Source organism: Nothobranchius furzeri, chromosome 2 (assembly GCF_043380555.1).
Source record: "Nothobranchius furzeri strain GRZ-AD chromosome 2, NfurGRZ-RIMD1, whole genome shotgun sequence".
Taxonomy (NCBI): Eukaryota; Metazoa; Chordata; class Actinopteri; order Cyprinodontiformes; family Nothobranchiidae; genus Nothobranchius; species Nothobranchius furzeri.
In genome coordinates, this window is record NC_091742.1 from 23,592,041 (window position 1) to 23,618,266 (window position 26,226).

The following is a 26,226-nucleotide window of genomic DNA, read 5'->3' on the forward strand; positions in this document are numbered from 1 at the left end:
ACTTAATTATTGCCCGTGTTGGGAAAGTTACTTTTAAAAAGTAATTAGTTATAGTTACTAATTACTTTGTCAAAAAAGTAACTCAGTTACTAACCGAGTTACGAGATTATAAAAGTAACTAATTACCAAGAAAAACAACTACTTAGTTACTTTTTTCATTAAAGAATGCAAGAAAAATGGGTTAATTGAACTTAATTTACTATAAATTACTACAATAGTGAAATATAAATGACTAATGACTGGAACATAATAAAATGTATGTCCAAATGTTTTTTATAAACTTGAATAATTTAAATAAATAAGCACTTAACAGGAGGAACTACTAACAGGAGCATTACACTAATCTAGACTATTAAAAGGTCACTGTGTGATATTTAACAAGACCCCAATCCGCTAAAATGTAAAATTGCAAATAGACACCTGTAAAGGTTCCTGAGCCTTTAAATGGTCTCCCAGTCTAGTTAAATTACAGAAATAAATGTAATTTTGCACAGCATTTTAATTTTTCCAGCTTCACATAATTGTGTGTTATTAGTAGCATTTCTGTTGCTGCTAATCTAGTAATGGTTAAATAAATAAATAAATAAAATCCTTTAAAATTACACTAGAAGCACAAGCCTGATGGAGGACTTACATTTACTAACGTGGGTCAGACCCAACCACAGAAGAGCTGAAGCTGGGTGGTGAACAAACACAGGTAGTTCTAATAACACCTGAGCTCCATGATGTCTGAGACTGATGCATCAGTGTTACAGCGGGACTAAACACATGATCAGAAACAGGTTACAGTTGGATGATCTAGGAAGGCAGAAGATCAGGACGTCTGAGCGGTGAACAGGTGAAGCGGACCATCGGGATGTCCCGCTGTCACGCTAAGAAGGGCACGGCTGCAGATCCACACCTGCAGCCGTAGACTATTCATCACGTTTTCCTCGTTCTTCACGGCCGTGATGCGCTTGGATGAAAACATCTGCCTCTTTAGCTCCTGATCAGCTGATGACAGCTTCAACACACCGCGCTGCTTAACGCACGCTTTTCCTTATCAGTAACAGAAACGACGTTTTCATAAAAGAAGACGTAATTAATTACCGTAAATCCTCTAATACAGGCCGGTATTCAATTAAAGGCCGGGTCTCCAATAATGGCCGGTCTCTTATTGTGGCCGGGTGGGATGTGGTAACAAGCAAGTACGGGGGCGGTTGTGTCATCGTCTCACTTTTGATTTGCCAGTGATAGACCGCGAGGGTAACTTTAACCGTGCGGAGACGAAGAGGAGGCGAAAATTTGATATCAAGTTCAAAGAGAACGTGCGCTGCAGAACACTGGGGAGCAGCAGGGGTTGTATGAACTAGTCAACTTCACTATAGTGACTTTTTATGCCTGTCGTCGACTAGTCGCTGTCACGTGATAATTACCGGCAAGATGCAGGCCTCGGAAAAGACAGCAGCCTGCTGTCAGCAGGTGACAAGCTCCTGCGCTCGGGGGGGCAACGCGCTCTGCCAGAGCGTCGGTACTGACACGCGATCGTTCATGTCAGTTCATTTCCTTTAATGTTTTCTGTCTCTTATTTGCGCCTGATGCGTTTCGCTGCTGTGGAGCGGGGCGCATCACCTTGTCCTCCGACGCACAGATCACTGATGCGGCCGCCAAGCAGGGAGCACTCCGCTGCTTTTGCGGTCGGTAGATCTGCCTCCTGAGCACGGCCACAGTAACAATCAGGTGTTGCCAAATTATTTAACACGCAGTCGTTCATGTCGGTTCATTTCCTTTGTTTTCTGTCTTTTATTTGCACCTGATGCGTTTCGCTGCTGTGGAGCGGGGCGCTGCGGGCATCACCTTGTCCTCCGGTGACGCACCGATCACTGATGCGGCCGCCAAGCAGGGAGCACTCCGCTGTTTTTGCGGTCGGTAGATCTTTTAGAACTGCAGTTCAAAGGTAACTCATGAGGTGAATACATATGAACCCAGGTAGCAGTTTCTCTTTAGGATTAAGAGGAGATGCAGGAAGATAATAAACAGACAGGACAGAAAAATAGTCAAATAAAAACAAGTTAGTTTTTGTACCTGGTGGTTGCAACAAACAGACACCATTGAAGGTCATCAGAAGTGAGGAACAGAAAATGAAATAATTATTTTAATGTTTAGAGCAGCAGGAACTCTGAGAGGCTGCAGGCGCATCAGTGAGTTTGCGGCCGCTGCGCAGGGGGAGGGGGGAGAGGGCTGAAGCAGGGGGAGGGGGGGGGGCTGAAGCAGAAACCGTTGTTAAAAGAAATGTGTTTAACTTTGAAAATGTGGGCGCAATTTTAATTGTCAAAAACTCCAGCGAACCATTAGTTCATTTTGCTCAAATAGAAATAGAGGCCTGCCTCTAATACTGGCCCTCCTTCCAATAAAGGCCTGGAGCTTGATGAGCTTGAGTCAAATACAGGTCCAGGCCTGTATTAGAGGATTTACGGTAGTTTGCTCGTTACTGAAAAAATTATTTTTTTTAGTAAAGCGGTTATTTTAAACGGCGTTATTCCCATTACTGCTCTGTTGTGTCTACAGCAGGCTGTGACTGAGTGAGGGCCTCCGCCCACCCGGCCAATCATCATCGTGTTTGTAAGTGCGTCACCGACACCTCTCTCTCTCCCTGGCTGCAGCTGAAGTGTGGCGGTCAGAAAGCACACAGTAACGCACAACCTTCCGTCCCCAGAGACGGTAACGGCCTTGCAACAGTGGTAAAAGTAATAATTAGATTATTCCGTTACCCAAAAAACAGCACGCCGTTATTTTAAACGGCGTTATTCCCAACACTGATTATTGCTTCCTTCCACTATTACCACCGAATCTTCAGTTTTAAAATAAACCCCTAAAGCCTCCCAGCTGGTTCAGCACCAGCCCTTCCTTCCACATGACCTGATAACGAAACAGATCTGGACGATAGAACTAACACGCCTCTGAATAAAATACAACAGAGAAGTGTTGTGACTCGTTGAGGAGAAATGGGGGCAGCAGCACTGCTGACTCCAGATCCCCATCCTTGAATGCACTATGGATGCATTAAAAGAGCCAGTGACCTGAGTCAGCGATTGCCTGCAGCGTGTTTGTTCTCATATCCCTGATATCCCACCTGTGTGTATCCGTCTGTGGTTCTTCAAGTTTCCAGCTGTGGTGAACTTCTTGCCACAATTCTTCTCTTTGCAGATGAAGGGCTTCTCGCCGTTGTGCGTCCTCATGTGAACCTGCAACCTCTGCAGCACATAGAAACTCTTCCCGCAGCCTTCAGCGCCGCACCTGAACATCCGGTCATTCCTGGACAGTGAGCAAATACAAAAAAAACCAAAACCACATTTATGAGCAACATATCTTTAGTGACTAAACCCTGCAGGTGCAGGTGAATAGTTGCAAGGGTAGAGTCCTAGAACTACAGCCCTGCGTGGGACTGTTTTCTTCTTCCTGCTGAATTTCTGACCATTACCGCCCGCAACCGCAAAACTCGGAGAAATTATTACCTCACAATAAAAGAGATGTATTGCGTTTGCGTCCTCAACATGTTATTTTATAGGCTATACCAGGGGTCGGCAACCCGCGGCTCTTCCATCCATCTGATGCGGCTCTCTGTGCTTGTAAAATAATGAATGGATATTTAAATAAAATGCTTTATATTTTACTGCATTAATTTTACACCTGTATGCCAATTCTATGTAAAGATTGTCTGCGTAAACCTGAACAGGCCCAACCCGGTCTTACTGTGAGACCTGGTTGACGGGTCACGCTTGTCGTAATCATATCGGCGCTTCCTGAGCTGAAGATGTGAGAGATTCTGGGCTTCTCCTCAGACGGCTCCTGGATGTGTCGCCACATTGGAGACAGGAACAAGCGCTATTCAGCCAAAGTTTCATCATCAGGGAACATTTTCTAAGTGACAAGTCTCGCTTCAGTCTGAGGAATCTTCCTGCATGCGCTCTGGTTCTGCAACGCGCTCCAAGCCCCTCTCCACATCTTCAGCTCGCTGTGCACCGTACGTACGCACCGACAGTGAGCTGCGCTGAGCAGTGTCCAGCTCAGACGTTCAGATGGGAATCTTTTCTTGAGCGATTTAGCTACATCTGCGATGTGCATAACGAATAAAATGTCAGTTCGTCTGCATGCGTCGGGGTAATTCTTTCTATTCTTTCTCCGTCAAAAGAAACGGTCAAACACGGGAACTGTCCGGTGAACAAAACACAAGCGCTGCCTTTAACTGTTCTGTTTTCTTATGAAAATTGCTGGAAAGAGATAAAATTTAACTTGATTACCACCAGAGCCGCGCACTGCGCCGTTATCTCCATCAAGGATTGACGCACTTTGTTTTCATTTAGTTTTTAACCCTTTAACGCCGAGGCGTCACCAGGACCACCGGTGACGCCTCGGCGCATGTGATTTCAAATAACTCCTCATACTTAAACTATAAAATTCTTAAAAAATACATAAAGGAGCTACTGTGTGGTGCTTAAAGGCTTAATGAAATCAAGGCCGTTTCATATTCTATTCTCCTCTGTAATCAGGCATGGATCGAGGTCGCTTTTCTAAGAGAGACCTGAATGAGAAATATTAACACAATCGGAGAAACTCCTCCAAATGTCTGACTTGCCTTGCTTTGGTTTTTGTGTCATAAAGACCTTGTTTCAGCTTCTTTTCAACATCAGTTGCCGACACCATCATACTCGTCCCGATCCAGCCGACCGTTCCCGCCCACAGCAAAATTCACACCGCCCGCCCCCGCAAGATTTGTGTCGGGTTCCGCAGGACCCAATCCCGATGCAGCCCTCTACCTGGAACCCCCCAAGGCGCTTTACAACACAATCAGTCATCTGCCCATTCACACACTGGTGGGGATGAGCTAAGATGTAGCCACAGCTGCCCTGGGGCGCACTGGCGGAGGTGAGGCCCGCCACCGGTCCCTCCGACCACCATCAGGAGGGGTTAAGTGTCTTGCCCAAGGACACAACAGCAGCATTCTCTGGTGGGAGCTGCAATCGAACCTGCAACCTTCCGATGACTGGACAACCCGCTCTACCTCCTGGGGTACTGTTATCCTTCTTTATCGGCCGTTTCTATGGTTACTGAAGTTTAATTACACGCATTTCATAAGTTTCGAAAGCTTTTATTCCTAATTTCCCTGTGACATCAGAGCCTCTGTGAGATGGCCACCTTAAGGGCACTCATCTGATTTCCAGCGATGGTTTAAACTTCTGAGTTTACTCTTGACCCGTTTCAGAGCTACTGGGTGCACTAGTGGGCCATTCCCATCTGTACCGGGTCGGCCCGAGCCGGGTAGCGTAGGTTGTTTACATATCTGGGTGGCCTGGTATTTTTCCGGGCCAACCAAGGCTCATTCTCAGCCCTCTTCTCGAGGGGGTCTGCTTCAGGCCGACCAGGGCCAACACACCCACTGCTGACAGCAAATTCACACCTTCCATTAGAGCAAGCCTCTGATTGGTGGGTAGAATCCGCCCAAATGGACTTAAGGCAAGGATGTGTGGAATCAACCGGGCCAGGCTGGGGCCGACTGGGGCTACCCGGCCCGGGCCGACCCGGTACAGATGGGAATGGCCCGTAACAGACACGCAGACGAACCAGCTGAAAACAAAATCCAGAGAGGAGAATTTGGTTTCTACTATTCATCACGTCCATTCCTGCAAACTCAAGACATGAGAAATGATGTGACGGCATTTGTCCTAGGAAGAATTACTTGATCATATCTGAAGTGTCCTTTGTGTCATTATGAAGATCTGAAATGTGAATCTTGACTAGGAACATCTGATTTACAGATTTCTTAAATGCAGCGGGTACGGAAGTATTCCGACCACCGTCAACGTTTCACTCTTTGTTTTAATTGCAGCCATTTGCTAAAATCATTTCAATTTCTTCCGTCATTAATGTACACACAGCACCCCATGTTGACAGGAAAACAGAACTTTTTAATTTCTACAGATTTATTAAAAACGAACTGAAAACACGGTCCTACGTATTCAGACCCTTTGCTGTGACACTCATATTTAACTCGGGTGCTTTCCATTTCTTCTGATCGTCCTTGAGATGGTCCTACACCTTCATTGGAGTCCAGCTGTGTTTGATTACAGGATCTGCAGGTTTAAGGGAGCCACATTTAAGACTTTTTAAGACCTTTTCAAGGCCACTTTGACCAAATTAAAGCTACTTTTTTAAATTAAATTTAAGCTTAACCGGTGCTAACCACATCGCGAACGTGGGATTAGCCATCCAGTTACCATTAAACTTGTACTTCCCCATGGCGCAAGCTCTCACTAGCTTAACCAGCTAATGTGCTCATCTAAAAATAGCCCCCTTTCACAACCAACTGAATGTGTACGGTTCCGCTTACGCCAACCATCATACACACAAAAAATGCTGAACACTAACTAGAAATTCACATAGATTTTATAGAAATAAAAGATTCTTGTTTAGTGGGTCTTTGGTAATTTAAGACCTTTGGAAACTGTATTTAAGGATTATTTGTAATTTTTAAGGATTTTTAGGGCCTTAAATTTTGAAAAGCAAATTTAAGACTTTTTAAGGACCCGCGGATTCCCTGGATTATACTGATTGGACTTGATTAGAAAAACCACACACCTGTCTAAAAACAGCCCTTCCAGCTAGGCTAATTGCTAACCATGACCAATGTGTGTGCATAAGAAATGCATTTCTCCATTTCTGTATAGAAATACAACATTAAGATCTTCAGTTAAGAAAAGCAAGCCTTGGGGTTAAAGATCTCTATTTTAGTGGTTTGTTAGCCGTTTAGCTACACATAGCTACATAAACAGGGCAAATTCCTACTTATCCACAAGTTGGGCCAAATAAAATGAAAAACTAAGCTGTCACATTTAGAGAGAGAGAGAAGATGAAGCCTTCTTCATTCATGTGCATAAGAGTAAAAACCCATCATGTCCAGTATTACATTTCTATACCAATACTGGCTGATATTAATGGTAGACCGATACGATCAGACACTCCTAGGTTAAAACTGCTTGCCGTATGACACAGGAAACACGACCATTTACATCACTTTGGCCTCTGAAGCTCCTCAGCCCTGAACATGTAACACACAACAGGGTTAATATTATGGTTTTTATCATGAGTGTGTTTTGTTTTCATACTCTTGTTCTGCTCTCTCGAATCACTCATAACTCCTTCTTCCATTCAAATAGGTAAAAATGGACTCTTCAGCGAGACGATCCTGCCTCAAGTCCCCCAGCCAATTGGAAGCCAGATGTTAGGGCTGCACGATATATCGCAAATATATCGTTAGCGCCATATCAGCATGTACAATATGCATGTCGCAAAGAACAGATAAAATATCGCAATGAATGGTCAGCTCAAATGTTTCCTACACGTACTGCATTCTGTCACTCAAACGGAAGTATGATGATTTTTAAACTAATCAAAAAGAGCTCTTCACCCATTTGGCCAATTGGATGGGTTCTCATAGGTTAGATGCCCGCCCCCGAGGCGGGCAGCACCTCATTTTGATGGTTAGCAAACACCCGAGTTAGCTTTGTTCTGTTTTTTTCTGTTGGTTCTGCTTTTCCCGGGATCCACCGACTCCCTTTTCTTGTTCCTATTCTTTTTCGCTTTACTCACACCTTTTGCTTTTCTCATTTTTATGATTTTTTTTGGTAATTTTTTATGTTTTTGTTTTTGATCATTTTTGTTCCTGAGTTAAGTTTTTATTTATCTCAAGTAATATCATCATCGCAATATTAATCGCTGTTGGCGCGTATCGCAGGTTTTCCTAATATCATGCTGACACACGAGTTTGTGTTACGACGCCACCAGTAAAGATTTAGCGCCCCACACAGCCCAAACCCACCTATTTTCTAATCAATAAAACAAGCGCACCACAGTGTAAAAAGCTCATCGGTCAGCATCATATCTGGCTTCTGATTGGCTGGGGGAACTTTGACAAGATAATCTTGCTTCACGATTGTTAGGTGGTTGTGTTACGTTAGGAATTACAACAGAAAAGGTGCTGATAACTGGTGGAAAAGGTGAGATAACATCATATTTCATGTTTGTTTGATAGTCTCTGCATGGACGTAATTTTCACTTTGGAAGTGGGGGGGACACGGGGGGGGGGGGATCTTTACAGTATGCTCCAATGGGAAACAGGCTTCAACACAAACGGTTGTTTTCCGCTTGGTCCTAGAGCTCAGCCAGTGTCAATTTAATATAGCGCAATATTGTTTTTGGATGGTAAAAAGTGCAGGGGTCAAAACTTGAATTTGGAAAAAGTGGGGGGGACATGTCCCCCCGTTCCCCCCCCCCAAAATTACGTCCATGGGTCTCTGTGGCGACCAAAATTGTTCTGCATATTTAGGGGGAGGAGCCTGAAGAAAAGGGGTTGGATCATTCGGTTGTGTTTGGATTCAATCCCAGTTAATGAGAAACTTCCCTCTTTAGCCTCGATGCTTGCATGCTCCGCCCCCATGTGTCCGGACTGTTTTACCTGTGTGTTTTGAGGTGATATTTGAGGTGAGCCGGCCATGTGAACGTCCTGCAGCAGCCCTCGAACGAACAGCGCAGGATCTGTTTGGAGAGGGGGCGGCTGGCTCGGGCGGGTAGCTCCTGCTTGTCCCCGTCTTCCAACAAACTGTGTGTGTGGTCACCTAGGCAACCAGGAGAGAAGTGAGCAGGGGCTGTGCAGTAATCAACCCAAGAGTGCAAGGTGGCCAGCCTTTCTGAAGTCTGACTCCATAAAATCACCGGCCGCTGACGGAGACCCGCTGCAGAAGAAAACAATTCAGAGCTGAATGCAATCAAGACCCTTCAACCCGACCAGACGCCCTGCTTTGAGCATCTGCGGCAGCGCCCATTGTGGTTGTGATGTGCCAGCAGTAATGCATCTATAGCTGATGGCCCCGAGCTGGAGGGAACTCGTCTTTCAATGCAACTTAGTGGGGGGGCATCAATTAGAGCAGCTGAGATTCAGCAGTTTAGTTCCACGCATAGAGAAGCACCACCCTTAACATATGCTAGGCTGCAGATCTGTGCAGGAATAGAGATTCATGTTGAAATAATTAGTGCAATTACAGCACTTTAGGATCACGCGGAGTCCAGGGTATCTAAGAAAAGAGTTTTATTAAATTTAGGTGGAAAATGGTGTTAAAGGCAGTCACTGGAGTGGGTTAGTGTTAGAAAACTTGACAATCCAATTTTCCAAAGCTTTTGTGCAATTTTACAGAATGTAAAAACCCAAACAAAGCAGAAATAAAGAGAATTTAATGCTCTGCTTTCTAATTTGGGTGGAGATGATCTCAAACAAACCTGCAGCGGAGAAGCGAGGTGACAGAAACATCCCGATATAATTTAACTCCAACCTCCAGCTGGATTCAGGAGATGTCCAAAGATCAGACACATAGATTAGAGCTTTTAACGTCACGGGAAAATTCTGCATCTGACGGCAGCCTGATGATGGTTTGTGATGGAGTCCCGACTTCTGCTCCGAGTCAAAAGTTGGGAAATAAAGGGTCGCCTCATATCAAAGAACAATGCAAGAACAGAATACCTCAATGATTAAAAGTACTTCCTAAAATCTGCAAGAGATTCCCGTAGCAAACACAGTTAACCTGCAAACATGTAATACCTGCTAAAGTGGAAGTGATGATTATGTCTAAAACGTTTCAGCCAATTATCAAAAATCGCAGACAGATTTTATTAAAACTCAACATTTTCACTGCGTCTAACTGCAAGTACGTTTTAGAATCCAAGATGGCCACCGCAGCGTAACCTAATCCAGACCTCAGGTGCCACTGTCCTGTATGTTTCAGACGATTTGATTCAAATACAGCAGTGATTAAAAGGCTTCTGCAGAACTTCACATGCTGGGGATCGTTCACCTTCACCAACCAGGTGTCAGAGCAGCGAAACATCTAGAACATGGGGGATAGAGGCCACAAACTGACGGGAACTGGTGACAAAACTCTGTTTCAGCTCCCCTTCTCTTACAGAACTGGTTTAGTTGTTAGTTCTTAAAGCTTTTAATGCTCTGGCTCCGTCTTCACCACCACCTAGAACACTCCAGTCACTCCAGAATAGGCTTGGGAGGTATTACGGTATTACCGTATACAGCCAGTGTCGGTACAGAATCTGCTCGGGTGCAAGATCGGCTCGGGGTCCTTCGACTGCCGATGACGTCAAAGTAGTTGATTGGCTGAACATGAACCTTACGGAAGTTACGTTGTTATCACGTTACGTTGGTCCAGGCTAATCTTTCTGTTGGAAAGATGGACAACTTTTACAAAGAAATCCATCATTACCTCTTTGAAAATACACTTTTAGCATAGAGCTGCATGTATATTAGGGCTGAACGATTAACTGCATGTGCAATTAAATTGCGATGTGACAAAAGGAGATTTTCTAATCGCAAAGGCTGCAATTTGGCAGCGAGTGGTTAGCACAATGCTAATATACATGGAAAAACCCATAGGAATGCTAATGCTAATATCACCGATTACATTCTTACAAATTATGAATTAGAAACTTGCCAAATGATTACATTTGGAGTCTAATAGAAAGTAAAACTACCATCAATCAAAAAAGTACAGACCAGTATTTTAGTAAAGCCAGAAAACTTTAAACTCCAGAGTTTTGGCTAGCAGCTATGAGCGTACCTGAACTACGCATGGACAAGACGTCAAAAACTAAACACAAAATACTTCAATAAACGGGACACACTTCTTTCCTGCTAATACAATTTCACAGGTGTTGCTAATACCTATGATCCTTCAAGGGATGTGCTCAAAGAGGAGTTCAACATTATGAATACAAAATAGTGTTTTATTTTACACATACCATTATAAACACAAACTTACGTCTTAAGAAACATTATTTTAATAACGAAACTGCTAAATTCTTTCCAACAGTATAAAGATGTGTAGTGTATTTTGTCCGAGTGGGTTTGCCGTACTTTGACGTCATCGGCAGTCGAAGGACCCCGAGCCGATCTTGCACCAGAGCAGATCTTGTACCGACACTGGTGTTAAAAAACAGCAACGTGTCAGTTCCAATACGTCATGAAAAAAACAGCGCTCGCAGGAGATGGAGATTAAAAAATAAAGTAGGGCTGGGACTTGATTAAAAATTTTAATCTAATTAATTACAGGCTTTGTAATTAATTAATCTAAATTAATCACATTTTAATCGTTCAGGAAAATGTGCTCTCAAAGTAAAACTTTTCATTAAAATTATGAGACAGAGAATCAAACATTAGACATGGTTATTACTGTAAACTAAAGCGTTTAATAAAAAAAATGCATTTTAATTATTCAAATGTCACTGTGTGATATGAAACAAAACCCAAATCAACTCAAATTTATAATTACAAATAGAAAACACCTGAGCAGCAGAGACGATCTCTGAAAAATGTCCGCGACACGGACTCCGTTGTTGTCTGGAAGTTTTTTTCTCCAAGTTAAGAAAAGAGGCGGACGTGTTTCCTAAATCCTGCATCAGTCCGAGCAAGGCAACTTCTTTCTGTTTTTATTCCGTTTTAGTAGCCATTAGCACTGTGCATTGTTGTGTGCGTCAGTGATATTCGGTCTACGAGGAAATCGTGCAATGACAAAGGTTCCGCCGTGCTTGAAATGCAAGCTGCGATTAAATGCGTTAAATTTTTTTTACGCGTTATTTTTTCTAATTAATTAATCGTAATTAGCGCGTTAAAGTCCCGGCCCTAAAATAAAGATAAATGAAGATCATTTAATGTATGAAACAGATGCATGGTTGAATTTTTAGTTTTACTTAAATTGTTTAAAATGTTTCGTGCAAATTTTAGAGTCGTTCCATAAAGTTTATGAACGTGCCGTCATCTTGTGACAGCGCCGAGAGAAAAATGGCAGCCCGCGCCCCAGCTGACTCGGTGTCTAAACAGAACACAACTTTGGGACTATTATGGGTTCAAAGCAAACTTAAAAGCAGGGCCGGTAATCTCTGTGAGGTTATTTGTGCAAACAAAATGTATTAAGGAGAGGACCACGCGCTTTTCTCGTGGAAATATGCATCCAGCCTTTCCCAGAGGCCGCGACTAGCCCAAAAGTACCAAAGCACCCGTACGCCGGTGCCACAAGCTCATCCAAACGGGTTCTCAGCAGCCTGTCCTCAACATCCTAGACTGAAGCCGGAAAAAGGTAAACATGCTGGTGTTTCAGGCGAAAAATCTTTTTATAAGCCGCTTTTTAGAAAAAGTTCTTGATGTTATGTGTGTTATGTTGTTATTGTTTTAGTAATAGTGTTTGTTATTCACGTTCTGAACGGTGAAGTTGAGTCTTATGACATCATAGTTAAATTAGCACAGGTAATACCGTACACCGTGGTAAAATGTGGAGGAAGCTAGACGGCGTTAAAACTTGGATACAACCCAAGCCTACTTCAGAAGTAACGTCAGACAACGAGAAGTTTCTTGTTTTTACCATTTTATTCTTTATATGAGCTTTAATCCTCCATCTTTAATTTACTGCCTTGGTTTTTATTTCGGATTTTTTATTTCACTTTTTAGTCATCATGAAGTTTCTCCATTAGTCCTGCCCTCTGTTTATTTTCCTGTTCGACTTTTCAAGACTGCTCTTCTCTCTGGTTTTCATTAGGGATGCACTGATACTGATGGAGGCATCGGTATCGGCACCGATAATGATGCCTGCATCGGTATCGGTAAAAGTTAACCGATACCAGGAACCGATACCAATGCAGTTGCTTGAAAATGGCTTCACTGTAACTTGTCATTTCTGTTCACCTAATATTTTAGTTTTGTGATGATTTCCATTCATATATTTTACTTTTTATCTACAGGTGATCCCTCGTTTATCGCGGTAGATGCGTTCCAGACCTGGCCACGATAGGTGAAAATCCGCGAAGTAGGGACACCATATTTACAGTATTTATTTAACAGGTACGTATTCAGTATTCAGACTTTTAAAACCCTCCCTTTACATAGTACTGTATTTTTACTTGGTTTTTTTAATAGTTTTATTACAAAAAGTGCATTTTATGATGAAATTGATGAAAAAAACAGGAATTTCTTGATATTTCGCATAGAAAAATACCGTGAATCGGTGAATTTCCCTTGAATAAGGCTCCAAAGAAAAAATCTGCGAAGTTGTGAATCTGCGATAAACGAACCGCGAAGTAGCGAGGGATCACTGTACCTCACAGTCTTTTCCTGTTGAAAGCAGAGAAGAAAATAAAATCTGTATTCCAAATCATTGCATTTTTTTGTGTGGTAGAAGTATCGGTAATCGGTATCGGCAAGTACTCAGATCCAAGTATCGGTTTGGGAAAAAGTGGTATCGTTGCATCCCTAGTTTTCATATTATGTCATGTCATGTGTCTAGCCCATGTATGCCTGATCTCTGAATTGTGTGTACTGAAACTCTAATTTCCCTCTGGGATTAATAAAGTATTGATTGATTGATTGACTGATTGATTAGCAGATGAACTGGATAATGACTCATGCCAGGAAATACTGTGATAGTTACAGCTCCCACAGGAATCTGCTGTCAAACTTATAAATCCATCAAAACAAAAGCTACAAATTCAGCTAGAATCAGAGCCTTATGGGAAGATTTGAACAAAGTTTCAGTCACTGGAGATTGGAGTGATTACGCATCTTTTGATGCCTGCAGATGATCTTCCCACAACTGTGAGCTTCTTAACGTCACTAGTTTATTTTAGCGTGATTTTATGCTTCTATTAAAAAATCAGAACACCATTTTATAAGATGGTTCTTTTAATTTAAAATATGTGTGTTGGTGAGTCTCTTTATCCTTACTGATGCTTGCAGCTCTGGCGTCCTGACTGGCCTTGGCGTCTCGGGCAAGTTGTGCACGTGTAGCAGCGATCAGACTGTCATGGGCTAGCTCCTGGACCCTCAGATACCAGGGGGCGCTGCCATCCATCCCATAATCTCCGGCTGAGACCCCATCATCTTCATCGTCCCCCGTGCCATCGGCAGCAAAGATCAGGGACTCTGAAGAGGCTGTGATGCCTTAGAAAAAGAGTAAAATCAAGTAAAAATTAGCATCAATTTAAACTTGGTCTAATTAATCGTGGTTCATTTAGCTCCATTATAGGCAGAAATCATTCTTGAAGTGACAAAACAAACCTTTTGCGAGGTTAAGGAGGACGTAGGAGGTGCTGTCTGGCTGCTGTAGGTCGTGCAGGATGGCCGGGGGGCTCGGCGAGGCCTGTGGTTGAGCGGGTGCCTGGATCACCAAAGGGCTCTGCTCGGACACACCTCCGAACTCTGGAAGAGGGGAAGAAGTCTCTGGTTCATGGCTCAGGCTTCCGTCTGATGGGAAAGATGATGTGTATTAGATTTTCTGTTTCAATATACATGAAACTCAAACTTAGCTTGCAAAGTGATTTAACTTGGGATCTGAAAGTGTTTTGTGGAATTTGACCAATAAACATGGTTTGCAAGATAAGGTATTTAAGTCTGTATGAAATGTAAACAAACTATATTTGTACAAAAAAAATAGATCCGCTTTCTGTGTATTTATCATCATCAGGAAATGTTACTGCCCCTTAAAATCTGTTTAAAAAACAATAATATGTGGCAAGCAACAGACGTTATTGAGGCCGACGTCTAAACCACATCCCAGCTTAGGGGGTTTAAAATAAACGATTGGTGTTCTTCCATCCCTAAACCAGCATAGACAGACTAGATATAATGCTGATTTTCTGGATCAGTCATTTTGAAGTAAATATTTTCCAACCCGAGGTGGAAGATGGAACTGGCTGAAAATGGTGGAAAACAAAAGCAAAATTATATGGGCTAAGGGTTTAAGCAGGATCTATTTTTGTAATGAATGCAAAATGTTTATAGGTGAAAATCGGTATTGTTCTAACAAACCTTTACTGCTTTTGTTTACAATCCGACTCCCTCACTAGTTACAGGTTACACTCAAATGATGGATAAAATGAACAACATTTAAAAGATATGCAGCATTGATGTGCAGCGCTGATTCCACTGAGTTTGTACACTTCAGTAAAAATAAACAGCTGAACCTTCAACTAGAGAGTGAAATGTGTGTTTCTGAGTTCTGATTAACATTCAGGACACAGAAATGAGCTGTGATGTCCCGAAAGATGTCCCGTTTGAGGTATGAGGCTCAATGGATGTGTCGACCTGTGAGCTCCAGAGGAGAGCACAGCGAGCTCTCAGACGACGTCAGCAGAGGAAGACAGGAGTGTTTGGTTTCAGAGTCCTCCAAACTCTGCACCAGCGGGATGGAGGCATTCTGGACAAACCGCACCAGTAGCTAACAGAAAAAACAACAACCACGTTATTGTCATTTACAAAATTCTCGTCTTATTGTTCTGATTTTTTTTTAAAAATAATGATACAAACATTACCTCCGGTTTGGAGTCAAGCTCATCAGAAAGCATGAGTCTGCGGAAGTCGGGCTGTTCAACGAAAACTAAAACAATACGTTATCACCTGCAGCTATGCTCACAAGGAAGCAGAAGGATGATAAAAACACAAACCTGCAATTTCATCGACTAGATGTGGATTTGTCTGTGGTTTATAAGCTGCAGGTCATCTTCGAGTCAAACTCATGGTATTACCTCTGCAGTCCGTTACAAATAAACTAAAATCAAGTAGTGTCGAAGCTCTAAATTACCGTCTTGCACAAAACAAGCAATGACAGGTAACCTTAGCCTAGCTAGCAAGGTTAGCCGAAGAAAGAAATAGTATACCCAACGATGACCGTACGCTTTTTTTAAATTAACCGCCAACCAACTGAACGCGTATTTAATTCCTTTATGTTTATAATAAAACACATTTGTCTAAATTTTAACAGCAGAGTAACTGCGACATGGCGTGAAGGAAACTTAGCATGGCTCAAAACAGGAGGTCTGGGCGGCAGCAAGTAGAGTGGGCGGGGAAGGGGCACAACAATACCATATATGGAAATGAGGGGGAGGGGCTATATCTCCTCCCTTTCCGGTCAAGTCATGGGACCCCGGAAAAAAAATGACTGGAGAGAATGAGTAGGACCTGGCTGCAGACATCAGCTGGTGTGTCGAGAGCAAGATGGCGTGTCATTACTTTTACCGGAAAATCGACGAGCGAAAGACCTCGGCAGGAAGTTGGTCTTTTTTTGGCGGCCGCTACGTTGTTTTTGTTTCAACCATACTCGGCGGGTTTCAATTGAGGAAAGGTAAGGATAAGGATGAAATTAACTAATTGTTGCAACCGTTCTTAGTTCTTAAATGTAGGCACTATAGCGTTTAAAGCTTTACCAGAGAATTATTGCAAAGGCACCGTGTTTCATAGCTAATTGTATCAATATTCACACGCAGTCTTAAAACGAATGCAGGGAGTTCACAAGCTAACACAAAAGCTACATAAATAAAGCTATCAGCAATTGTAGCTTAGCTTTAACTTAGCTATTTGATTTTTCTGGTCTCCCTGTTTGTTAAAACAGTTAAAGTAATAATATTAACTTTATATATAATTTAGATATTATATAAAGACCACGATTTCTAATACTGACTTGACTGAAACGTTATTAATACCCTTTATTAATTAAAAAGCGTAGATTTTCAGAGATTTGTAAGTGGTTTCAATCACTAGTTTTCATACGAGGCTAAAGTTAGCTTCCGATTCGGGAAATGGCTAAAGGGCTAATACACCCAATTTTTCTCTACTCTAACCATTTTTATTCTGCTCTAGCTCAAAACCTACAATACATACACTCTTCAAACCTGTTTTAGATTATTCTGGGCTCGTAGCAGAATGCATAAAACATAGTTTGTGATTTGTGAAACTTCAAAAAAGACAGATTTATGAATTTATTTTTCAGCATCTGGCCCACACTGGAACTGGTCCTGTGCACCCAGAAATAAAATGTATTTTCTGGACAAGCTTAGCTTTCAATATCTCTAAATATTTTTCAGTTATTGTGTGTGGTGTGCTGGATCATTCTACTGTGGTTGCACAAATCAGGTGTCCTGCAACAGGTACAATAATTTTGAAATAGTAGCCGCTTCTCTAATTAATGCCGCCCTCCTTCTGATTCTGTTTCAGAATAATCCTATCCTTATAAAAAATAGATATTTTTGTCGACTGACTGCTTTGATCGGGTTTGGTTTATATTAATATTACCGGATTTAAGCACATGTAGCTGCAAATCATTCAGGAGTTACAGGCCTTAAATATAGATCTAAAATGAATATCGGACTTCTTCAAGTGACACTGACAAAACTCCTTACATGTGCTTGTATTCTTCATTTGCTAATAAGATGTATTTTTATCTAAATTACAGGACAATCGAGGCTTTGAAAAATGGAACCCAGGCAGTGATTTCAGATGGTGGTCAAGGTAATGTTTAATTATAATAAATTAAGACTCTAAAATTGGACATAGGATAATGCAATCCCTTGTTTTCTGTGGTAATGTTGCTTATTTTTAACTCTTGTCTCTACTCAGACTGTGTATAGGATCTCTGCAGCGGTGGAGTGAATTCTGGCCTCATGTATTTGTGGCACAATCCAGGTGTCTCGCTTAAATTAAAGCACAGACTGAAGCCACTGATGTTCCACTTTGCAGATGCACAGGTAAATGTATACTGACTTACAATAAGCTGCATCACATTTATTTATCTGGATGCGTGGTTAGTGGGCCACCTGGGTCCGTTGTCTAATGCTGAGAGGAACGTTTTGTTCATTTTTATGTTAACGTGTTTTATAGGTTGACGAGCTGACAGAGCGGATTGGTTCATGCTCAGGAATAGATAAACTAATAAAGAAGGGAGAGTTCCAGTTTCTGGACTTGGTGTTTGATGTCCTTGTTCCAGAGGTACAACGCAGTCTTCAGCAGTGATTGGTATGCAAGTTACTTTTCGAAAACATTTGACAGTGTATGAAGTAATCCTTAACAGAGTTTGGTGGCAGGAGAATCTCGTCTCTGCTTTTTGCGGATGATGTGGTCCTCCTAGCTTCATCCAGCTCTGACCTTCAGCTCTTGCTGGGTAGGTTCGCGGCCGAGTGTGAAGCGGCTGGGATGAGGATCAGCACCTCCAAATCCATGGTTCTCGACCGGAAAAGGGTGGCTTGCCAACTCCGGGTCGGGGGAGAGGTCCTACCTCAAGTGGAGGAGTTTAAGTATCTCGGGGTCTTGTTCACGAGTGAGGGTAGGAGGGATCGGGAGATCGACAGGCGGATTGGTTCGGCGTCTGCAGTGATGCGGACGCTGAACCGGTCTTTCAAAGAGGGAGCTGAGCCAGAAAGCCAGGCTCTCCATTTACCGGTTGATCTACGTCCCAATCCTCACCTATGGTCATGAGCTTTGGGTAATGACCAAAAGAACGAGATTGCGGATACAAGCGGCCAAAATGAGTTTCCTCCGTAGGGTGGCCAGGCTCAGCCTTAGAGATAGGGTGAGGAGCTCGGACATTCGGGAGGGACTCGGAGTAGAACCGCTGCTCCTCCGGATCGAAAGGAGTCAGTTGAGGTGGTTTGGGCATCTGGTCAGGATGCCTCCTGGACGCCTCCCCGGGGAGGTGTTTCGGGCATGTCTTGCCGGCAGGAGACCCCCGGGTCGACCCAGGACACGTTGGAGAGGTTACATCTCCAATCTGGTCCGGGAACGCCTTGGGGTCCTGCCGGAGGAGCTGGTGGAGGTGGCCGGGGAGAGGACGGTCTGGAGCTCCCTAGTTGGGCTGCTGCCCCCACGACCTGGACCCTGATAAGCGGAAGAAGACGACGACGTTGAAGTAATCCTGCATGTTTTACAGGTAACAATAAAAGTGTTGGAAAAATGGGAGGGGATTAATCGATATGCAGCTGAGAAAGCCATGCTTCAGCAAATTCATTTGTACCCAAAATAAAATGGTTGTGAAATTAAGTGTTTCTTTGGTTTTATTGTCTTTCACTCAAAATAAATACCAACTAGCTAAATAGTTATCAGCTGTAGTAGTTAAATTCTGTTGCAATGAGCTGCTATGATACACAATAGGACAGTGTTATGGATATTTAATAACTAATTTTTGTTGCTGGTGAGAGAGGAGTGTTGCTGAAATGTTTTTCACTGCTTCTGGAAGTCCTGTACTTTAGCAATTGGTGTAGGTCAAAAGTTCATCTTGGGCTTAACAATAAAACTGAATATTTAGCAAGTACTATTTTGTTTGCACATTTTGAAAAGTCTTAGTTTAATGTGTTCTCATTTTTTCCATAAGTTTTTTAAATTCACTTTACAGCCTTTTATTGTGTGTGTGTATATACATATATATATATATATGTGTGTGTGTGTGTGTGTATATATATATATATATATATATATATATATATATATGTATGTATGTATGTGCTACTGTCATAAAAATTCCCTGTCTGAAGGACAAAGGGATTTAATATTCAATTTTCATGCAACGCAGGTAACAATGTTACTTAAGTTTGCCAGTCCAGATCTGAAGAGAAAAAAAAATCAGAAATTAAAAGCTTTTTCCGGTAAGTTTTGTTTTTTAAAAAACTACTTCCAGTGAAAGTAATGACTTCTGGTTAAGGTAATGACCCACCGTGTAATTTTTCTCTTAAATATGTACAAATCGAAGAGAAAAACGACACGGTATGGTTTTGACAAATTCAAACTACTTTTGTGGTTTGTCAATAAAGCGTATTCAAGAAAAAAAAAACTACTTCCGGCAAAGGTAATGACCCGAAAAAAACCTACTTCCGGCGAAGGTAATGACACTTGTTTTTCCGAATACGTCATTTCCTGTCACGGCAAAGACGCCAGCTGATGTCTGCAGCCAGATGCTCTTGGAGAGAATGGCTGTAAATGCTATTTTCGCTTTGCCTTACACCCTGAGTCACACACGTTGTACTTCAGTTGTAATGAAAATTAATTGTGTGAGTTTTGACTGTCTAATTTGGGATTTATTAGCTTAAAAAATTAGTAATTAAAACAACTGCAAATCAGACGTGGACAAAATTGTTAGTATCCTTAGGTCAATGAAAGAAATGCCCACAACGATCAGAGAATTAACTTGAATATGACAAGTGATTAAAAATAAAAACACTAAAAGTCAGATATTGCTTTTCAACCATGCTTCAATGGTATTATTTAAAATAATAATGGAACAGGCATGGACATGAATGATGGCTGAATATGGAACACGGACACTATAGCAGCATCTAGTGTTTGGAGGTGGTAGTGCAACAACAGAACACATTTTCCAGCAGTCAATGTTTTGTTTCACTACTGACATGTGCAGTGGCCACTGACCAGCCTGCACCATGTTCAGTGACCAATCGTACAGCGTAAGGACTAATTTCTATTAATTCGTTGTTTTTGTTACATCAGTATTTACCATTAGAACATCTTGTGGGCTCAGAATCAGCTGCTTGACGTAAGGAGTCTGCCATTTTACACTGTTCCAGTCTTGGCTGTCCAAGCTCTCTTTTTACCGCAACAGTGCACCTATTGGCTGGTAGATGTAAACACAAACCCAGTGCCATGTCCGTCAAAATGTTTAACTATAGCTTTTATAGGAAAAACGATACATTCATTCTTCACATCTCTGAATGCCCCGTGGAGTTATTTTGATTAAATAGAGCTTTTTATTAAAATGTTCCATATTCCACCTTTAACATTTTGTTGCACAACCCGTTGAGGCTATCACTGCAATTAAATGATTCCTGTAACGTCAATGAGACTTCTCCACCTCTCAGCCGATATTTTGGCCCACTCCTTATGAACAAACTGTTCCAGTTGTCTCAGGTTTGAAGGGCGTCTTTTCCAGACAGCATGTTTCAGCTCCTTCCAAAGATGCTCGATAGGACTGACGTCAGGGCTCATAAAATGCCATTTTAAAATAATCCCATGTTTTTGTCTTAGCCATTCTTGGGTGTTTTTAGCTGTGTGTTTTGGATCATTGTCCTGTTTCAAGACCCATGACCTGTGACTGAGACCGAGCTTTTACACTCTGGCCAGCACATTTCTCTCCAGAAACCCTTAATAATCTTGAGATTTCATTATACCCTCCACTGATTCAAGACACCCTGTGCCAGTTGCAGCAAAGCAGCCCCATATCATAACAGAGCCTCCTCCATGTTTCACAATAGGGACAGTGTTCTTTTCCTGATATGCTTCATTTTTTCTATCTGAGAACATACAGCTGATTTGCTTTGGCAAAAAGCTCAATTTTGGCCTCATCTGACCACATTCTCCCAGAAGCTTTGTGGCTAGTCAACATGTAGTTTGGTATATTCCAGTCAGGCTTTTTGTGTCATGGAGTAGAGGTGGTTGCAATAGGACCCAAAAGCAGGTGAGCAGGAACAGGAGGTAGACTGGCAGGCAAAAGAACTGTTTAATATGAATGATGGTAGGTGGGATGATACAGCAAGAAGACCAGACAAGGATCTGACACAGATGAGCACTAACAGAGGGAAAACATGATGATGATCAGGAATCCGGTGGGTAGGATAACAAGGGGCAGGTGAGTTCAATAAATGGTAAATGGTAATGGTAAATGGCCTGTATTTCATATAGCGCCTTCTAGAGTCCTGGAACCCCCCAAGGCGCTTTACAACACAGTCAGTCATTCACCCATTCACACACACATTCATACACTGGTAGGGATGAGCTACGATGTAGCCACAGCTGACCCGGGGCGCACTGACAGAGGCGAGGCTGCCGAGCACTGGCGCCACCGGTCCCTCCGACCACCACCAGCAGGCAACGTGGGTTAAGTGTCTTGCCCAAGGACACAACGACAGCGACAGACTGAGCGGGGCTTGAACCTGCAACCTTCCAATTACGGGGCGAGCACTTAACTCCTGTGCCCCCGTCGCCCACACTAAACACCGTCGCCCAATAAACACTTAACGAGGGGAGACAGGACAACACGTCAAATCGAGAAGGAGCAGATCCTGACATTTTGATTGGTTTTCAACAATGGTGTCCTCTTTGGTCGTCTCCCACGTAGTCCACTCTGGCTCAAACAGCAACAGACGGTGCAATCTGACATTGATGTTCTTTGAGCTTGAAGTTCACCTTGGATCTCTTCAGAAGTTTTTCTGGGCTGTTTTACCGTTCGGATTATCAGTCTCTTTGATTTGTCATCAATTTTCCTCCAGTGGCCACGTCCAGGGAGGTTGGCTACAGTTCCATGGATCTGAAATTTCTAAATAATGTGTGCAACTATAGTCACACGAACATCTGGCGGCTTGGACATATCTTATAGCCTTTACCTTCAACCTGATTGTCTATAATTTTCTTTCTAATCTCCTGAGGCAACTCTTGCCTTCACTTCCTCTGGTCCATATTGACTGTGGTACACACCATGTCACCAAACAACACAGTGACTACCTGGAGCCATACAGTGCTCAGCATAAACGAGTACACCCTCTTTAAAAAGTGTGAATTTAATCAGTACCTCAATGAACAAATGAACAATTTCCAGAATTTTCCCAAGGCTGGGTTATATTGAACACTAACCCTAACCCAACTCCATAACAGGAAATTAAGGTTAATAATACAACTTAGACCACAAAATATTCAGTTTGACTAAAATGGGTTGAAGCAAAAACGAATACACCCCACAACAAAAATGACTACATTTAGTATTTTGTGTGACCACTCTGATTTTCAAAGACGACACCAAGTCTTGAAATGAATGAATGAATGAAATGATGCCCAGTTATTGAAAAATATTGGTGGCTTTGTGACACAACACAAAAATGAGGTCTAAAATACATGGGAGTGGGTCTAAGTCTCTGGGTGATGCCATATTAGATGCCATGTTTCCTTCTACGGGGGCCACTGAGGACAAAATACATTTACTGATTTGTAACAAAAGGTTAAAAAGCTTTTGTCATTCTTAAATGTTGTTTTACTCATCTACCTCTTCACTTTTTGCCAGTGATGAAAGGAAGTCTCACGTGTTTGTTATTTTTGCTAAAGTTTGCACTCCTCAGGACTTTTTGACCCTAATGGGCATCCGTTGGTAAGACACAACAACACAAAAGTACTGCTTGCTTGCAATGATTTAGGCATCTACTGCCCCCTATCGCCAGAAAAAAAATCATACTGTCACTTTAATAGTTAAAACACAATTTTAAGTTTCTATGTAGTATTAGTGCCTCCTACTGGTGAACTCAAGCATTGTACTTTACCCAGACACTATGGTTTCATAGGGGTGGCCATGGGGCCAGAGAAAATATTAAGTAGCACACCAAATTGATCCTTGGGGTAAATCTGAGAAAGTTTAGCCTGTAGTGATGCAATAAACGCTCATTTCTCCTTTATACATTTTCATAAAATAAAATAAAAAACATTGATATGACTTATTGAAGAACACTGGACTTCCCTGGGTGTAGACAGTGGGGTGGCCACCTCTTGGGAGCGCCACTGGCTGTAGGTTGAAAATTCAAGCTGGAAAACAAACCAGATATCAACAGGACTAAACTTGACATTATGGACTGCCGTAACCCTCCCACATTCCAGTGAGGTCCAACCCTGTGTTTGTATAGATTTTTTTAGACGGTATTGAAGACACATGTATGCTTGTGCATTTGAGTATTATTATAGTAATCTGTAAATAGAGCCATTTTATTTTTGTTACAAAACGTAGAATGTGTTTTGTAAAGTTTACAAGACTAGATATTTTTGAAATATGTCTAAACACTACTTATAGTTTTGCTCCTGAATTTCATTGCTTTCAATAACAAACAAGTTATTTGATGCATTTAATCAAAAATGTTTAAGCAATACAACAAAAACATTGTTAAATGATATCTATTACACACAAAACGACATTCTAACAAAAACAAATGTACAAAAACGTGTTATCCTTTCACAACCATGATTGACAGATTAAGAACTGAAATGGTTGCACAGTTCTGTCCGTGGAGGTTTCTTATAACTGATAACAAGTCAGACTACATTCAGGTGACATGGATATAATACTAAACCTGCCGTTTCCCCCTTACAAACTCTTTTAGCACCTTTGCCAAATTACATTTATGTTTTTAAATAAAAAAGTTCCAGCACTTTTGAAAAGGAAACAAAAAAATCAATCAAAGCAACCAATAACAAAAGGAAAGTGTAGTCTGTGCTGATTAACATGAATATTATTCCAATGTGAGCAACAACTAACCACGACACATCTGAACTAAACCAAACTTTTCATAAAAACGTCACTGATCATCCTGTTATTGAACGAATATCATCTCAGATGAGTGTTTTTGATCTGAGACGTATAAAATAAAGCTTGTTCAGCAAGTTTGCTGAGTAACGTAAACTAGGATTGTCCCCTTAAGGCTCTGAGTAAAAGTGTCATTTATAAACTGCTGTTCTCTCATAATAGCAACACTGACAGTATAAGGAAATAACATGTGTTCATGAATGTAAAACATCTGCTTTAAATTTAAAAAATGAAGAAATAATTGAAGGCAAAAAAATATCCAACACATATTTTGTCGTTTGTTAAAAATATGTTTCTACGTTTGATTCTTCTGGAAAATATTTTTAAAAGTTTCTGCGTAAAAGTGACGCTCGTCGTTTTACCTACTTGAGCAGCCTCAGTTAAGAGAAACGGAGTTCATGTCTTACATGCTTGTCTGAGTGCAGCCAATGCCAAAGTGGTTCAGCAAGCATTCATTTCCCTGTTGTGTGTTTTCTGCAGAAATTCTGACAAGGATTTTCTGAACTTGACACCAGGTGCAACAAAACTGTTGCACTTAGATATTTACCCAGAATCCCATGTAAATTTTCACATAATGTAAAATTTTCAGTGGCGTACAGCTTAATAAAACATCTAATGAATGAAATTTCACACTATTTGATCTTGGCTAAGCTCAGACTAGCCCCCATTTCCATTAATGGAACTTCGGGGTAAATTTATGGGAACTTCCCAACATCCCGCATGTCTCCACTTGACCGGGTCGGTCGAAGGCCATTTTCAGGAACGAGTACCTGATCGGGGGTGGGTATTTGAAACGCCCGGTGGAGTAGCTGAGTGGAGCTTTTTGTTAACTCACGTTGATTGGTTGTAACTCAGTAGGAAATTACATCAGACGTTCAAAACAACCAGCATTAGTAAAATTTGAAGAGTTGCTGGTGAAGCAGAATGAAAACAAAAGAAAATGGGTAGCGACCACACCTAAAATTAAACTACAGACAGGAAACACGGGGAAATTCCCTCTAGATGGCTTAATTAACGGGGCTTTGGGTGCGTTTGATTTGTTCTTGAACTCGGAAATCTCAAGTAGGAAAAATGAAATGAAATGCACCCCAAAGTCGGACCGCCCAGTCAGAAACGGAAGGATTTCAGAACTCCGACCTTGACATCCAAAATGGCAGCTCTCCATATCAACAGTAAGTTTTGGTTGAAATGCGTTAATTTTACAAGACACAGTTATAAGAGCTTCAAAATCAATGTTAACATGCAGCCCTTGCAACTAAAAGTTTCTCTTCAAATATTTTTTGAAAATGAGCTTTAAATGAGTTTATTAGTCATCGGTTTGTTGAGAACAAACAAAAGTGCAGTTTTCGAGGGCGTCGCCTGTCCGATTACAGCAACCAGAATGCGATCAACCTGGGTGCGACGTCATTCCCAGTTCCGACTTCTGAGGTTTATCGAACACACCATTCGTTATCTCTGAGCGCCGTAAAAAAATGTTTCTTCTGGTCAATGAATGCCACATTTTATTTCACACAGCTGCTCTCGTCCTCTGAATGGATTAAATTATGATAAACTTCAACAGAATAAATGCCTTTAACATCAATGTTTCTTTGGACGCTCATCAGCGACATCACCCACTGCCGAAGCAGTCGCGATATGCTGACGTCTGTGCAAGATCCTGAAAGGGCTGAGCGGACTGGGACCTGATATCTCCTAGTCAGTTTCTCCATCCCAGACTATGCCCTGAAGTTCTGACAATGGCTAGTAGCCATTAGTTCATTGGTCCTGTGTAATTTACAAGTAATTTCTCCGAACTGAGGCGGTTCAGTAAACCATGAACTTATAGAAAGGCCCTTCAAAGTACAGAAAATATTGCCGTTTTGGTAGACGGGTTGGAGAATTCATGCAGCATTCAAACCGATTAAACTCTTTCAGCATCACAGAGCTGGAGGCAAACAACTGACTAGTAGTGAGCAGTTTTCCAGAGATAAAGATTGTTTAACAGAAACTCGACTCGTTAGAACATTTTAGGACCATGAGCCACCGCAACAACTGG

The 26,226-nt window shown here is 41.9% G+C and overlaps 1 protein-coding gene across 2 annotated transcripts in view; it reads right to left on the reverse strand.

Annotated features, from left to right (window-relative positions):
• The window catches only part of znf410 (zinc finger protein 410), a 23,786-nt gene extending 7,907 nt beyond the window's left edge, over positions 1-15,879 (reverse strand). Inside the window, exons 1-7 of one of the 2 annotated variants that reach the window (XM_015948120.3) lie at positions 15,526-15,744; positions 15,394-15,458; positions 15,167-15,299; positions 14,141-14,326; positions 13,808-14,023; positions 8,492-8,651; positions 3,113-3,294 (exon numbers count right to left, since the gene is read on the reverse strand). In XM_015948120.3, the coding sequence (XP_015803606.3) occupies positions 3,113-3,294; positions 8,492-8,651; positions 13,808-14,023; positions 14,141-14,326; positions 15,167-15,299; positions 15,394-15,426 (910 nt within the window). In that variant the 5' untranslated portion in view covers positions 15,427-15,458; positions 15,526-15,744. Of the gene's footprint in view, positions 1-3,112; positions 3,295-8,491; positions 8,652-13,807; positions 14,024-14,140; positions 14,327-15,166; positions 15,300-15,393 lie in introns of both variants that reach the window. The other variant, XM_054748439.2, reaches the window with a different exon arrangement.
• Between the last annotated feature and the right edge of the window lie 10,347 nt (positions 15,880-26,226).